The sequence below is a fragment of the Chiloscyllium punctatum genome, chromosome 26, assembly GCF_047496795.1.
Source record: "Chiloscyllium punctatum isolate Juve2018m chromosome 26, sChiPun1.3, whole genome shotgun sequence".
Classification (NCBI taxonomy): Eukaryota; Metazoa; Chordata; class Chondrichthyes; order Orectolobiformes; family Hemiscylliidae; genus Chiloscyllium; species Chiloscyllium punctatum.
In genome coordinates, this window is record NC_092764.1 from 69,199,715 (window position 1) to 69,216,364 (window position 16,650).

General features: G+C 41.3%; 1 protein-coding gene across 1 annotated transcript in view; it reads right to left on the minus strand.

The window, feature by feature from the left end:
• The window catches only part of hydin (HYDIN axonemal central pair apparatus protein), an 869,275-nt gene that overhangs the window by 376,392 nt on the left and 476,233 nt on the right, over positions 1–16,650 (minus strand). Inside the window, exons 22-23 of the mRNA XM_072547579.1 lie at positions 9,446–9,589; positions 4,594–4,907 (exon numbers count right to left, since the gene is read on the minus strand). Coding sequence (XP_072403680.1) covers positions 4,594–4,907; positions 9,446–9,589 — 458 coding nt within the window. The remainder of the gene's footprint in view (positions 1–4,593; positions 4,908–9,445; positions 9,590–16,650) is intronic.

The window sequence follows — 16,650 nt, forward strand, 5'->3', positions numbered from 1 at the left end:
GAGAGAGAGTCATATCTTTTAGTGGCCAGTTGATATCATACAGATGAGGAAGGACACCACTTCAACTGGGACAACACATCTATCCCAGGACAAGTTAAACAGAGAAGAATTCCTGGAAGCATGGCATTCCAACTGGAATTCTATCAACAAATACATTGACTTGGATCCAATTTACCACCCTCCTGAAAAAAATAACAGGAAATGACATCACTACAGGAGATGATGTCACAACTGGAAATGGCATCACTGACCCAAGGAAACCTAAACACAAATAGAAAGTAGTCCATGCCACTGGTCCATCCGGAGGGTCTCCGATGATGTTACCCAATATGGTGGTGAAAAGTCTGAAAACGAACCTTCCAATGCAGCGAGCAAACCTACATCCAGGATTTATGATTATTTGGAAAAGTATAGTTTGATTAGAGATAGTCAGTATGGCTTTGTGAAGGGCAGGTCATATCTCACAAGTCTTATTGAATTCTTTGACGATGTGACAAACACATGGTTGAAGATAGAGCAGTGGATGTGCTGTATATGGATTTTAGCAAGGCATTTGATAAGGTTTCCCATGGTAGGCTCATTCAGAAGGTAAGGAGGCATGGGATACAGGGAAATTTGGCCATCTTGATACAGAATAAGCTGGCCCATAGAAGTCAGAGGGTGGTAGTAGATGGAAAGTATTCAGCATAGATCTCAGTCACCAGTGATGTTCTACAGGGATCTGTTCTGGGACCTCTGCTCTTTGTGATTTTTATAAATGACTTTGAAGAGGAAGTGGAAGGGTGGGTTAGTAAGTTTGCTGATGACGCAAAGGTTAGTGGAGTTGTGGATAGTGTGGAGAGCTGTTGTAGGTTGCAATGGGACATTAACAGGATGCAGAGCTGGACTGTTATGGGATAGATGGAGTTCAACTTGGAAAAGTGTGAAGTGATTCATTTTGAAAGATCAAATTTGAATGCAGATTACAGGGTCAAAGGCAGGATTCTTGGCAGTGTGGAGGAACAGAGGGATCTTGGGGTCCATGTTCATGGATCTGTCAAAGTTGCCACCCAAGTTGATAGGGCTGTTAGGAAGGCGTATGGTGTGTTTGCGTTCATTAATGGGGGATTGAGTTTAAGAGCCACAAGGTTATGCTGCAGCTCTAAAATGCCCTGGTTAGACCACACTTGCAATACTGTGTTCAGATTTGATTGTCTCATGATAGGAGGTATTCGCAAGCTTTAGAGGGGATGCAGAGGAGGTTTACTAGGAGACTGCCTGGACTGGTGGGCATGTCTTACAAAGAAAGGTTGAGGGGGCTAGGGTTTTTCTCATTGGAGTGTAGAAGGATGAGAGGTGACTTGATAGAGGTGTACAACATGATGAAAGGCATAAATAGAATGGATAGCCAGAGACTTTTTAGCCAAGGCAGAATCAGCTTTGAAGGTGATTGGAGGAAGATTCAGGGGAGATGTCAGAAGTAGGTTCTTTACACAGAGACTGGTGCCTGCATGGAATGCACTGCCCGCAGTTGTAGTAGAGTCAGAAACATTAACGACATTTAAGCTAATCTTGGATAGGCACATGGATGATAGTAAAATGAAGGGTACATAGGTTATGATCTTACAGTAGGATAAAAGGTCAGCACAACATTGAGGACCAAAGAGCCTGTACTGTTCTGTATTCTGTGTTCTAGTGCAAAATATGAAAGATGTAAACTGTGTGGGAGTATGCTACGACATGCTATTGTATGCCTTCCACTTGTACATGACTTTAATGGGGTAGCTGGCATCAAACTTATTATGAGCCTTGTGAAAATAGAATATCAATATTTAACTTTCATTATTTGACTTTAGTATTTTACACATTCCTGAACTAAACACAGCTTTATTAAAAAAAGGAGACTTAAATGGCTGTTCTGATCACCTTACAAGCGAGGCAAACCACATGGGAGAATATACAATAACTGACTGCCTCAGAATTTCCATGTTAATCAAGGAGCATTGGAATTCAAACAAAACAGAAACTGCTGGTGAAGCTCAGCAGATCTGGAAGCATCCTGGGGATAAAACATTTGGAGTCCGAAGACTTTTCATCAGAATTGAACATTGGAGGTCAGTGAGGTGTCAAGAAATTTGAATCTCCTGTTTTACACTTACACTTAAATGATAACTTCACAGGTTAAAGATGAAAGTTACTTGCAGAGTATTCAGTTGGAAAAGACAGTAGAGCTAGAGTGAGAAAGTACAAACATTTGTTTTAAGCAAAATGAGAGAGGAAGCAATATGGATCAAAAACAGCAAGGTTAAGGAAAGTCCCAGGTCATTTTCTCTCTCGCTCTTTTAACTCAAGCTTGGATACACATTTAACGAAAAGCAATTTGGAATAGTAGCAATGATTTACTGATGACTCTGGGACCACTGGTGTTTATCAAGGATGTAACCTGTCAAGTTGTTCGGGGGAGCCAGTGGAAGTGTTTACTTGGATTTTCATAAAGTCATGAAGTCTTACATAAGAGATTAAAATTTAAAATTAAAGTGCATGGGATTGGGGATCGTGTACTAACATGGATAGAGAACTGGTTGGCAGACAGAAAACAAAAAGAGAAGCAATAAAAGGTCTTTATCTGAGTGGCAGGCAGTGGCTAATGGTGTATGCAGATATCAGTGCTTGGATCCCAGCTATTCACAATGTATATTAATGATTTCAATGAGTAAACTTAGTATAGTATTTCTATGTTTGCAGATGACAGAAAGCTGGGTGGGACTGTGAAGGATGAAGAGGTTAGAGAGATGCTTCAGTGTGATTTGGACACAAGTTGAGAGCGCAGACAAATGCACGGCAGATGAAGTATAACGTGAATAAATGTGATGTATCCACTTTGGCAACGAAAACAGGAAAGCGGATTATTCTCAGAATGGTGATAGATTGCGAAAGGGTCAGGTGCAACGAGACCTGGGTATCCTTGTGCACTAGTTGCTAAAGATAAGCATGCAGGTGCAGCAGGCAGTGAAGGAGACAAATGTTATGTTGGCCTTCAGAGAGTAAAGATTCAAGTACAGGAGTAGGGGAGTCTTGCTGCAATTATACAGGGCCTTGGTGAGATCACACCTGGAGTAATGTGTGCAATTTTATTCTCCACAAATAAGGATGGATGTTCTGGCTATGGAAGAAGTTCACAAGACTGATTCCTGGGATGGCAAAATGAGCATATGAAGAGAGTCTGAATCAGTTGGGACAATACTCACTGGAGTTTAGAAGAATGAGGGGTCATTTCACAGAAAGCTATAAAATTTGAACAGGACTAGACAGACTAAATGAAGGAAGGATGTTCCTGAACACTGGGGATTTCAGAACAGGGGTCATAAGGATACAAGGTAGGCCATTTAGGACTGAGATGAGGAGACATTTCTTCATTCAGAGTGGTGACCCTGCAGAATTCTCTGCCACAGAAAATAGTTGAGGCCAAAACATTTAATGTTTTCAAGAAGGAATTAGATATAGTTCTTTGGGCTGAAGGGATCAAAAGATTTGGGCAGGAAGCAGAACAGGGTATTAAGTTAGATGATAATACTGAATGCTTCTATGGGACACTGGCAACTTCACAAAGACAGAGGAAATAGGACAGAAGCTATGCAGTTGGAACATGTTTCTCTCTTGCAACTCAAAGACAATGTTAAAACAAACTGTTAAGTTTGATCTCCTTTACCTCCCATCTGTGCCAGACAGCCTTCACTTCCAACCTTCTTTGTAAATTCATTATTGTATTTTATCATGTGTGATGGTTGCCAGGTATTAAGTGATTTTTAATCCAATAGAAGGTTTGGGAATCAAAACTTTCTGATAATTTTATAGAGAAGACAATGGTGCTTTAAAAAACTGATAGCATTAGCAAATGTCATGTCCCAGAGATTATCCCAGGGCATCAAAAGCCAATGACAGATTCTAAAAGGACAAATATTAGCATCTGTCATCTGACAGTTGTCTTCTTTTGTCATCTCTGCAGATGTGTCAGCCTGATGCTAGCTACCTCTGGAAACATTCAGACAATCTACACTCTTCTTTGCAGTATCTGACATCTCTATCTTTATTATGGCTGTCATAAGCAGTGATTTATTCTCCACCCCATTGTTCAGTTAAGCATTTGTTTTCCTAACCTAGCTTTTTAATCAAACAGGTGTCCTCGTGATCTACTCTTGGGAGTTTAGTTGACTGAACAGCTGGCTTGTGATGAAAAATAACATAAATGGCATGAACTCAATTCCCATGTTGGCTGAGGTCAGTACAAAAATCCGCCATCTCAGCCTCACCTCTTGTCTGAAATGTGGTGACCCTCAGGTTAAATTCATTATAAAATTGCCACTTTCACATCATTCCTATACAGGGGCTTCACATTCAACTTCAAATCCAAGTACTTTTAATAATTCGAAGGCTTTAGACTGCAATGCTAATTTTTTTACGTTATTTCCTTATTTTCTATTTTGTACCTCAGTACCTTTGTACCTAAGACAGTGCCAGAGAATGGCAACTATGTACACTTCTATCCATGTACTTGAATACACATGACAATGAAGCTTAATTCTAATTCTAATTCAAAATAGTAAATTCTCTTACCTGCTCCATTCCAATGGGTCAACTGCACGGAAGGACCAGCGATACTTTACTGGCAGGGGACTGCAGTTTGTCATCTCCACATAGCGCACTACCTCAGTATCATTTATGATACAACCAAAGTCAACTACAGAAGTTTCGAAGTGCAGGTTTGGGAAGTGTACTTCTCCTCTCAAGACCACATAATCCACGTGTGGGTGCTCCAAGTACCGGATTGTCAGAATCTCCTCTATTACACGACTATGCAAGTCATCCTTATATGATGGGTCAAATTGGATTAACAGCTCAAGGTGCTCATTTGCATCCAGTTTAACAGTCTGGGTGGAGAAAAGGTGCCATGAATTACAAGGATTAGAGTATTGTTAACAGCCCCAGAACTGTAAACATCAAAATATGTCACCAGTATAAGAAATGCAGGACGTTTGAAGGATTAGACATTGAATGAACTGCTCCATTTCCAACAGATTATTAAATCATTCCAGTTCTTCAAAACGATGATACTGCTAAGGTATACTTGTTACCAACATAATATAAAACGTATGCTGAAAGAGAACGCTGAAGCCTTCTATTGCTATCCTTTATTACTGTCATATTCATGAGATCACAAAAACTCTCAAAACATTTACAACCCAATGTGATCACTCAAGCCCATGAAGATGCCATGGTCAGACAGGCAGGCAACAAATTCTATCCCATTCAAAAAGTATCATTGTCACTTTAGACAATTATGCTGTCCCATTGACATGGAAACAAAATGAGGTCAGGCATTTACCAGGCAGGAAGTGTCTTCAGCAGGGAAATAGGTGTTTACAGATTGAGGAGACTTTTTCAAAAAAAAAACTTGCATTCATTCATGGAACAGGTGCATTACTATGAAGGCCTGAATTTATCATCCAACTCAAAGTGTACTTGAAAAACTGGGTAAAGGGCCACTTTCTTCAACCACTGCAGTCTATGTGGTCTACATACACCCACAGTATTTTAGAGGAGGAGTTCCGTAAACTTGATCAAGTGCATTTGAAGGAAATGCTGCATAGTTCCAAGCCAGGAATATGTCTGACTCAGAGAGGAACATGAAAGTGGGGTTTCACAATGCACCGGCTGCCCTTGATTATTCTAGGTGGTAAAGCTATGAATTTGGGATGTGCTGTCAACAAAGACTTCTGAGCTGAAGTTCATCTTGATTGAAATCATCGCACCATACCATATCAGCATGAGGGGGAAATCAGTGATGGAGTGATCATCAAGTAAACTATTTTGCCTTGGACAATATCAAGCTTAAGATTTCAAGCTGCAAACTTTCAGCAATGGAAAGTATTTCACCACCCTCTTAACTTTGGTAGTGAAAGGAAGACACTGGGGAGACAAGTCAGCTGCTACAGAATTACCCAGAGTCACGCCTGATCTTGTAGCTATGATATTATGTAGTTGCACCACTTAAATTGTCGATCAATGATGACCCTGGATGTCAATGATGTCAGGGGAAGATGGTTAGACTTTCTCACTTGGTGGAGAAGGTCATTTCCTCGTGTGAGTGACGCAACTGTTAATTGTTCCTTATCAGTCCAAGCCTGACACTTTTCAGGGCTTTCAGCATGTGGGTAGGTGGTGTAATGAGATCAAGAGTGAGTTATCCTCGTGAACATAAACCGAGTATTGGTGAGCAGGTTATTAGTAACTAAATGCTGCTTGATAATACTGTCAATATTCCATTCATTGTGCTATGCTTTAGAGTGAGTTGATGGTCTAATGAATTGACAACATGCATTTGACCTGTCTTTTGAAGATAGGGCATTTATTAATCATTTTTCAGTTTGTCAACTAGGCACTAGTGTTATAATATAGCAAAACAACTTGGCTGAGGCATGGCCAGCCCTGAAACAGAGGATTTTAGCATTACAATCAAGATGCTGTCTGATTCCTGGGCTCTGCTGTACTTAGTACACTCAGATATTCCTTGGAATCACAGGGAGTGAATTGTCTGCCTGAAGTCAGATGTCTATGAAGGTGAAAACTCAAAAGGATATTGTGAAACTTGAAAGTGTTCAGAAATGATTACAAGGACGTTGCTAGGATTGGAGGGTTTGAGCTATGGAGAGAGGATGAATAGCCTGGGGTTGTTTTCCCTGGAGCGTCAGAGGTTGAGGGGTGACCTTATAGAGGTTTGCAGAGTCATGAGGGGCATGGATAGGATAAATAGACAAGGTCTTTTCCCTGGGGTGGAGGAGTCCAGACTAGAGGGCATAGGTTTAACATGAGAGGGGAAACATTTAAAAGGGCCCTAAGGGACAACTTTTTCACGCAGAGGCTGGTGTGTGTGTGTGGAATGAGCTGTCAAAGGAAGTGGTGGAGGCTGGTATGATTACAACATTTAAAAGGCATCTGGATAGGTATTTGAATAGGAAGGGTTTGAGGGATCTGCGCCAATTGCTGGCAAATGGGACTAGATAAATTTAGGATATATCGTTTCCATGCTGTATATCACTAATTCTCTCTTATGACTCTAAAGAGGACCAGGTAGATAATTCATGTGGCATCTTAGGCTAAAAATGGTTCCAAGTCTGTCAGCCATGTCTTTTGATCTGATATGCTGAATTGCTCCATCATTGAAGATGGAGACTGTCATAAGGTCTCCTTTTCCTCCGATTAATTGTTTAACTGCCCATAGCCATTCACAAATGGTTTTGGCAGAACTGCAGGGCTTTAATCTGATGCACTGGGTGCAGGGATTGTGAATGCTGCTTCCACAGTTGAGCAATCACCTGCCAGATTCCTGTGTTGCACTTTCACCACTTTTGAGTAGTGCTGTATCAGGTATGCTCCACTACAATCCTTCATTGGTTGCTTGGATTGACAATAATTGTAGAATGAAGAATATGCTTGCCCACATGGTTAATGATTGTGGAGGATTTAAATTCTGCTGTTAATTATGGTTTGTTTGCCCCTCACATGAGTCAATTCTGAGCTGCTAGATCTATTGATCTTATATTTAGTACAGTGGTAATTCCAAACACAATGCAGTATGTCCGCAATGTGAATTCAGAACAGTACACCATTACTAATGTGCAAATGTATGCAACAGATTGATTTGGGTAATTAGAATGGTTTTATCCTCATGCTGGTTCTCTAAATCCTCCAGGAGTTAGCTATTTTGGTTTGTTGTGGTACTACTGGTCTGCATTCAGAGGACAATCTAAGTCCTTGCTATTTTCAGCCTCCCTTCACTATAATGTTTAATATGCAAAAGTACTGATTAATTTGTTGTTTAGTGGGTGTTAAACAGCAGATATAATGACCTAAGTTTGACCTGAAGGTACACCTTAAAAGGTTGGAGAAGCATTTAACAGGTGAAACTGGTGATTAGGAGAGCAGAGAGCCGAGTCAGTTATTGGTCTGAAAAGGTACTTAAATGGTTGGAAAGACATTTAAGAGTGACAGATGTTAACACAGATATAGATCAGATAAGAGGATGTTGAGTAGGTTTCTGAGAAGATGGTCACTAATGTAAAATGGATGCTAAAGTTAGAGAGACACCAAGAGAAAATTTGGTTAGTATTCTTTTTAGGATTTTCTTCATTGTTCAAATGATGTGCATCTCCCATAACCTCAAAACATCATTCAGAACTAGAAAATTCTGCAGCATTGATACACTTAATAGGATGTGCTCACTTAACCTGTCCACAAACCTGTCACAGAACACAGACCAGCCTAAGTGTCGTGATGCCCCTGCTGGGAATAGCTGGCATTAAGTATCCCAAAGATCAGGGAAGGTGGGGGAGCCTCTCATCTTGACAGGGTCAGAAGTCACATGACACCACATTATAGTCCAACATGTTTAATTTGAAATCAGAAGCTTTTAGAGCACTGCTTCTTTGTCAAGTGAAGGGGGGGGGGGAGTGGGTAGGGGTTAAGGGGAAGAAAAGGGGGGGGGGGGGTAGAAAGGGAGGGGAGGGAGATTGGGACTGGGAGGTGAAAGGTCAGGGCTTGGGAGAATCGAAGAACCAAAGGTTGTGGCAATAGGGATGAAAGAGAGCCAGGGTAGAGCGCAGAAAGGAGACAATGCGGAAGAACCTGGCCCCTGAGTCCTGGACCTTGCTCGTTGCTTCCACCTTCTGTCTTCTGGGCCATTCTCAATCCAGGGAAATCCCCTCCACCTCCGTTATCACTCTGTGTGGGATCACCTCCTCCCTTCCCGTTCTCACTCCATGTGGGATCACACCCTTCCTTCCCGTTGACCCCAAGTTCAAAATCACATATGCTCCCCTCAGCGTTTGCAGTTTGGCATTTGCTTGCGACGTCACATGTAAAATAGACATATGGGTGTGTTTGAATAAGCACACATGCATAGTTGTCCGCAGTTTCAGTGTCAGTAAACGGTGCCAAGTTTGAAATAGTTCCACTCTAAGGCACCCTTGGAAACGGAATAAGGATTCAAAAACAAGTGTATCTCAATCCCAGACAATGAAGTTGTTCAATCCACATCCCTAATAGACTCCTAATACCAGAGTATCAAAGTGGAAAGTGCAAAGATTCAAGCACAAAGTTTGTGTCACTTCATCATCACATACGTTATCAAAATTTATCTAAAATTCTTAATTTTAAATAACAGAGATCTTAAAAGAGTAAATTTCATCTTGGAATCCAGCTGATGAGTACAAATCAATCTCTCACTTAATAAACAGATGATGAAACTTGTGATCATACCAAAGCTTCAGTAACATAGATACAAACTATCATAGCACCAGTGTTTAATTAGTATCTTTTAGTAATTCCCATCAAACAATCTATACATGATATTTCCATAAGCTAGTGTTCTCGAGCAGTAAATTTGATTGAAACAGCAATTTTCTTCTACCTTTGAAATGATTGTTGTCTCACGATCCATGCTTTCTATAATTCCAAATGGTCCTTCCATCTTCAGGATCAAGGTCAATGGCAATGGGGATATGTTCTTCAAAGTAAGAGGTGTGTATTGAGGAACCAGCTTGACATGTTTGGGCTGCAGGCATAAAAATATAGGCTCAGGTTTTTAAAATAGGAGCTACCACAACATGCATGAAAGGTTCCCTGGCCTATGCTGGCTCCCACTTAAGCAATGTTTCAATGCTCATTTTCTCATTCTCATGTCCTTCTAGGGTGTCATTCCTCCCTATCTCTGTAATCTCCTACAATCACTATCATCTTCCAAAATATCTGTGTATCTTCAACTCTGATTTCTTGATCATGCCTGACTTTAATTGTCCCACCACTGGTGGCTGTGCCTTCAGCTGCAGAAATCCCAGCCTCTTGAATTCCTTAATCTTTTTCACGTTTTGTAAGTGTTTTTTTAAGATGCAACTGTTGATGAAGCTTTCAATCACCAGTGTCTCCTCAAACAGCCTGATATCAATCATTGCTTGATAAAATTCTTTTTATGCATCTTGGGATATTTTACTATGTCAAAGGTGCTATATAAGTACAAGTTACTATCCTTGTTTTAGGGTATTTTCAGAAGTATCCATTTTTATTATATCTTTGACATCCTCTGTCATAGGTGTTTTCTACCATAACATATACCAGTTCACTTGCAAACAAATTTTGTTGCGGTTTTGACTGTATCTCCCAACAACTGGAGACACAATGAGAGACCTGTGCTTCCTCCATCCAGGATGAACTCTGGGATTCTGAACAGCATCAGCCATTATGCTAAGTCGTGCCATTATAATGAGGCAATGGCTACCACCAGAAGGACATTCCTCTCCTCCCCTCAGCTTCAAGTCCAAGACTCAGGCCACAGGTATCCAGACCCTGGACCAAAGGGAACTACATGCCAGAGAGATCTGCCTGGTTTTAGATGCTGGGCTAATCCACTGATGTGGTTCCTAACTGGCAACCAAGAGCCTTTCCATCTAAAACCTAATGCTGATGGAGAGGAGAAGACAGCAGGGTTCAGGTACATCGTGCCAATGTTTCCTGTAAACCATGCAGCTGTGAAGACTCAGTGAATGCGTTGAGTCGTGATAAAGGGTCTTGCCCGAAACATTGACTCTCCTGATCCTCTGGTGCTGCTTGACCTGCCGTGCTTTTTCCAGTTCTACATTTTATCGACTCTCACTTTCCAGCATCTGCAGCTCTCACTATCTCTAATGCATTGACTTCCAGTTTCAGACGTTGTGGCTGCATACCTGGCCCATATAAATGACTAGCAAAGATCTGCACACCATTCTCCTAACCCCTTTGTATACCCACATCATGTGATTAGCATTCCACTGATAGGAAGTGTTGAGGATACTGGCATAGTGCCAGATTACATTAATCCTTGTTCTCCCTTTATTATCCATTCAATAGGGTTTCCCTATTAATGAAAAGATCCATAAGAGGCTTTACAGAAAAGATGAAGCACACCAAAGAGGAACATTATGTCCTCACGCCTCTTTGAATCTGTGACTATCCAGACTGACAGCTAGAGCCTCTAGACACAATCCACTTCACATTCAGCCCAAGGAAGCAACCATCGATGAAAACAATTCAAACAAAGTGGTCAGCACCTCCGCTATTTATCACAGTTCAATAAGACTGTTATTGAAATAAATTCAGATGCTACATTTTTCAAAAAGAATTATGGAAAGTGTACTTAAATAAGCAAAGGACGAGTTTATATGTAAGGTCATGATTGTTCTAGTAGCAGCGTGCTAATGAACACAATTTGGATTGCACCCAAAATTGGTTGGTGGCATCAGAAGATTTCAATGACCTAAAACAAACAATGATCTGAAGCACAACAGTCAGGGGCACTAAAATACAAGCAGGATAAATGTGCATGTTTGACCTAAGGTAGACAAGTCCCCAGGTCAAGATGGGATCTACCCCAGGTAAATGAGGGAAGCGAGAGAGGAAATAGCTGGGGCCTTAACAGATATCTTTGCAGCATCCTTGAACATGGATGAGGTCCCGGAGGAGTGTAGAATTGCTAATGTTGTCCCCTTGTTTTAAGAAGGGTAGCAGGGATACTCCAGGTAATTATATCTGGTGACCCTAATATCAGTGGTAGGAAAGCTGCAGGAAAAGATACTGAGGGATAGGATCTATTTACATTTGGATGAAAATGAGCTTATCAGTGATTGGCAATATGGTTTTGTGCAGGGAAAGTTATACCTTACCAATTAAATAGAATTTGTTGAGGAAATGACAAAGTTGATTGATGAGGGAAGGATTGCAGATGTCATATACTTCAGTAAGGAATTTGATAAGGTTTCCCATGATATGCTGATGGAGAAAGTGAAGTCGCATGGGGTCCAGGGTGTTCTGATTAGATGGATAGAGAACTGGCTGGGCAACAGGAGACAGAGATTAGTAGTGGAAGGGAGTTTCTCAAAATGGAGAACTGTGATCAGTGGTGTTCCACAGGGATCCATGCCAGGACCACTGTTATATGTGATATATCATAAATGATCTGGAGGAAGGTACATGTGGTCTGATTAGCAAGTCTGCAGATGACACTAAGATTGGTGGAATAGCAGATAGTGAAAGGGACTGTCAAAGAATGCAGCAGAATATAGATAGATTGGAGAGTTGGGCAGAGAAATAACCAATGGAGTTCAATTTGGGCAAATGTGAGATAATGTATTTTGGAAGATCCAGTTCAATAGCAAATTATAAGGTAAATGGAAAAGTCCTGGGGAAAATTGATGTACAGAGAACTCTGGGTGTTCAGATCCATTGTACCCTGAGGGTGGCAACGCAGGTCGATCATGGTGAAGGCAGCATACGGCATGCTGTCCTTCATCGGACTGGGTATTGAGTACAAGAGTTGGCAGGTCATGTTATAGTTATAACAGCTTTGTTTCGGCCACATTTGGAATACTGTGTACAGTTCTGGTTGCCACATTACCAATGGATGTGGATGCATTGGAGAGGGTATAGGAGAGGTTCACCAGGATGTTGCCTGGTATGAAGGGAGTTTGCTATGAAGAGAGGTTGAGTAGATTAGGACTATTTTCATTAGAAAAGTGGAGTGTGAGGTAAAGTGGAGTGTGACCTGACTGAGGTCCACAAATCATTAGGTATAGATAGGGTGGATAGCAAGAAATTTTTTTCCCCAGAGTGGGGGCTCAATTACTAGGGATCACGATTTCAAGGTGAGAGGGGAAAGTTTAAGGGAGATATCCGCGAAAGGTTCTGTACACAGAGGGTGGTGGGTGCCTGGAACATGTTGCCAGTGGAGGTGGTAGACACGGGCATGATAACATCAATTAAGATGTATCGGGACAGATACGTGAATGGGCAGGGAGCAGAGGGATACAGATCCTTGGAAAATAGGTGACAGGTTTAGATTGAGGATCTGGATCGGTGCAGGCTTGGAGGGCCTGTTCCTGTGCTGTAATTTTCTTTGTTCTTTGAAATTATGTCTAACAAATTTGATTAAATTCTTTAAGGAGGTGATTAGGTGTGTAGATGAGAGCAATGCAGTTGATTAATGTACAAGGATGTCAGTAAGGCTTTTGACAAGGTCTTGCATAACAGACTGGCTAAGAAGTTAACAGCCCATGGGATCCAGGGCAATTTGGCAAACTGAATCCAAAATTGGTGCAGCACAGGAAGCAGAAGATGAAGGTTGATGGGTATTTTTGTGTCTGGGGACCTGCATCCAGATGCAAACCACAGGGTTCAGTGCTGAGTCCCCTGTTGTTTGTACTGTACATTAATGAATGAGACAAGATTGTAGGAGGAATGATCAGTAAGTTCACAGATGAAACAAAAATTTGTGTTGCAGTGCAGTGAGGAGGAAAGTCTTAGACTCAAAGATGATGTGATTGGTCGAACAGTAGCAAATGGAATTTAACCCTGAAAAGTATGAGATGATGCATTTTGGAAGGACTAACTGGCAAGAAAACACACATTGATGGAAGTACAGAGGATCAGAGATTCCTTAGTCCATATATCCTTGAAGGCAGCAGGATAGTAGATAAGGTGATTAAGAAGGCATATGGGGGATCCAAGATGGCGGTGACCCAGCATGTCTGAGTCTATAGTGCTCCTCCCAAGACTTGGGTAAAGTGGGTCACCCATCCCTACCACACTCACCAAATCATTTATAATCGCTGTTTAATTTAATTAGTTGTTTAATATTAACTTTAAACAATCTAATATTTAGTAAAAATGACCAAAGGGAAGGGAGCCCGCAGCTCTCAGCAAGCAGGACCCCCTCCCCCACCCTCTCCAGCTGCAGCAGAGGCGTCCACAGCTGCCCCAGGGGACTTACCGACAGTAACAAGCCTTGTGGAGATGATCTCCAAGCTGGACGCGAAGATCAACGCTTTTATCGAGGAGTCCCGAAATCGATGGGACTCACTCTCGGCCGCGCTGCAGAAACACAACTGAGACATCCAGGAAATTGAGTGTCGAGTCGGAGGGGTGGAGCTAAAGGCCTCGACCTCCGAAACTACAGCGCAATCAGCCGTGGATCAGGTCCGGACTCTCGAACAGCGAGTCCGGACCTTAGAGAATTACATTGACGACCTCGATTATCGAGGTCGTCGAAAAAATATTCGTTTGCTGGGCCTTCCCGAACGGGAAGAGGAAGGCCAGCTGACAGCGTTTCTCGAACAGTGGCTGCCACAGCTTTTAAATCTGGAAGCTGGATCAGGCCAGGTAAGGGTAGAATGGGCCTACTGGGTCGCAATACGCGTGCCCGGCTCGAACCAGCGCCCACGCCCGGTCCTGTTCTGGCTGCAGAGCTATCGGGAGAGGCAGATACTCCTGGAAGCTGCTAGAAATCTTGGAAAAGACCCCCAAGTCATGATCTATAAAGGATCCAAGATCATGTTATTCCAGGACTTTTCCCCAGCTCTGGTCCGAAAGAGGAAGGCATTCAACGAGGCGAAGAAGCGTTTAAGGGACTTAAATATTCAGTACTCCTTACGCTACCCAACGACGCTACGCTTTAACCATGAAGGATCCGTATATAACTTTGGATCACCAGAAAAGGCTAAGGAATTCTTGGACTCTCTTAGATAAACTGTGAGAGATAATGGATGTTGGTTTGCCTTCTCCCTTGCTTTGGTTTATATACCCCCCTTTTTTTTCTTTTTTCTTACCTTACTGTTTAATATTATCATGGGGGGTGGGGAGAGGGATTTGATTTTCTCCCCCCGCCACGGGGTTGTTTTCTTTTATTATTTTATGTATGTATGTGTGTACGTATATATGTATGTGTATGTATGTGTGTGTATATGTATGTATATGTATGTGAGTATAAAAATATATTTATATATATATTATATATATATAAGCTGGGGGGTTTAGTTGGTGTTGGTGGGGGGAGGTGGTTACCTTATTCTATTTTAACTCTGTCTTTAGGAGCGGGGTTGTTTCTCCCTTGTTATTTTGTATTATTATATTTAAATATTATTTGTTGAGGTTGTAATTTTATAGTTATATGTTTATATATGGTATTAACATGAACAAAAATATCCAGGTGTTGGTGTGGGCGGGGGTAGGGTGCTCACTGTTAACTCTAGCTTTGTATTATATCTGAATTCTCCTCATTTTATTGAGGAGCGCCTGGGTCAAGGGTGGGGCATTGGTTGGGAGAGGATACGATGGACTTTTGGAAAGGAAGTGACACCCCCCGGGAACAAGGGGGAAAATCTCCACTTAGGTACGTTTTATTTTTTTTATTTAGAAATAGTTTTTTATTATACTGTTCTGAGTGTATTAGAGAGCCTTTATTTTTGTAAATTTTATATGCTCTATGCTCGGGATGTTCTGGATAGTTTTCCCCTCCCCAGGGGTCTCGGATTTGCCCAGATGATTATGGTTGATCAGTCGGTTAAGTGGTGCACCTGGAATGTCAAGGGGAGTAATTCGCCAGTCAAAAGGAAGAAAATATTATCAAATCTTAAGAAAGAGAGAGTTGATCTAGCTCTCCTACAGGAGATACACCTATCGGATAAAGAACACTTGAAACTACGACAGGGTGGATTTGATCAGGCCTTTTTTTCTTCTTTTAGCTCAAAAAGCAGGGGGGTTGTTATTCTTGTTCGGAAAAATTTCCCTTTCAAAATCCTAAATTAGATAAAAGACGAATCTGGACGATATTTTGATCAAAGCCCTCATAAATGGAGATGAATATGGGATTTTAAATTTGTACTGCCCCCCGGCACACCTCTTTAAATTTACAATGGAAGCCTTTTCAAAATTGATGGCTTTTGGTGCCCGTCATACAATTATAGGGGGAGACTTTAATCGTATTATGGATCCAGAAATAGTATCCCAAGAGTATCTCCCAGATCTAGACAATTGGTGGATCTGAACAAAGAATTAGGATCAGTAGATGTATGGAGATGTCTTCATCCACAGGGCAGAGATTTTTCTTTTTATTCCAATCCACATAAATGTCATACCAGAATTGATATGTTTTTTGCCCCTTCAATTTTTTTAAATTCCATATCATCCTGTAAAATAGGTAGTATAGCAATTTCCGACCACGCTGCTGTATATATGGAAACTAAGGGGAAGAACAATGGAACATCCCCTCAGCATTGGCGTATGGACCCCTTCCTAATGAAAGATAGTAAATTTGTAAAGTGCTTCTCTCAAGAATTTAAAACTTTTTTAGAAATTAATTCAGGTACGGCTAGCAACCCATCAATGATGTGGGAGACCATCAAAGCTTACACATGAGGTTTGATCATCTCCTACTCAGCGACCCAGGAAAAATTGAAGGGAGAACAACAGCATCTGCTTGAAGCTCGCTTAAAAGCAGCTGAAACAGCATACACTGATAGACCTTCTATTATTAAATTGCAAAGGATTACGGCTCTTAGGACAGCTCTAAACACTACACTTACTCAAATGGCTAAGAGGGAAATATTATTTGCAAAACAAAGGTTATATGAATATGGCGACAAACCGGGTAGATACTTAGCATTTCTTGCAAAGAAAAAAAAGGCCCCTCAGACTATTACATTTATCAAGGAAAGTACGGGTATTTTGACTCATGATCATAAAAAGATTAATGCGATCTTTAGAGAATTTTATTCTGAGTTATATAAATCGCAGGATTGTGAAGATACGACT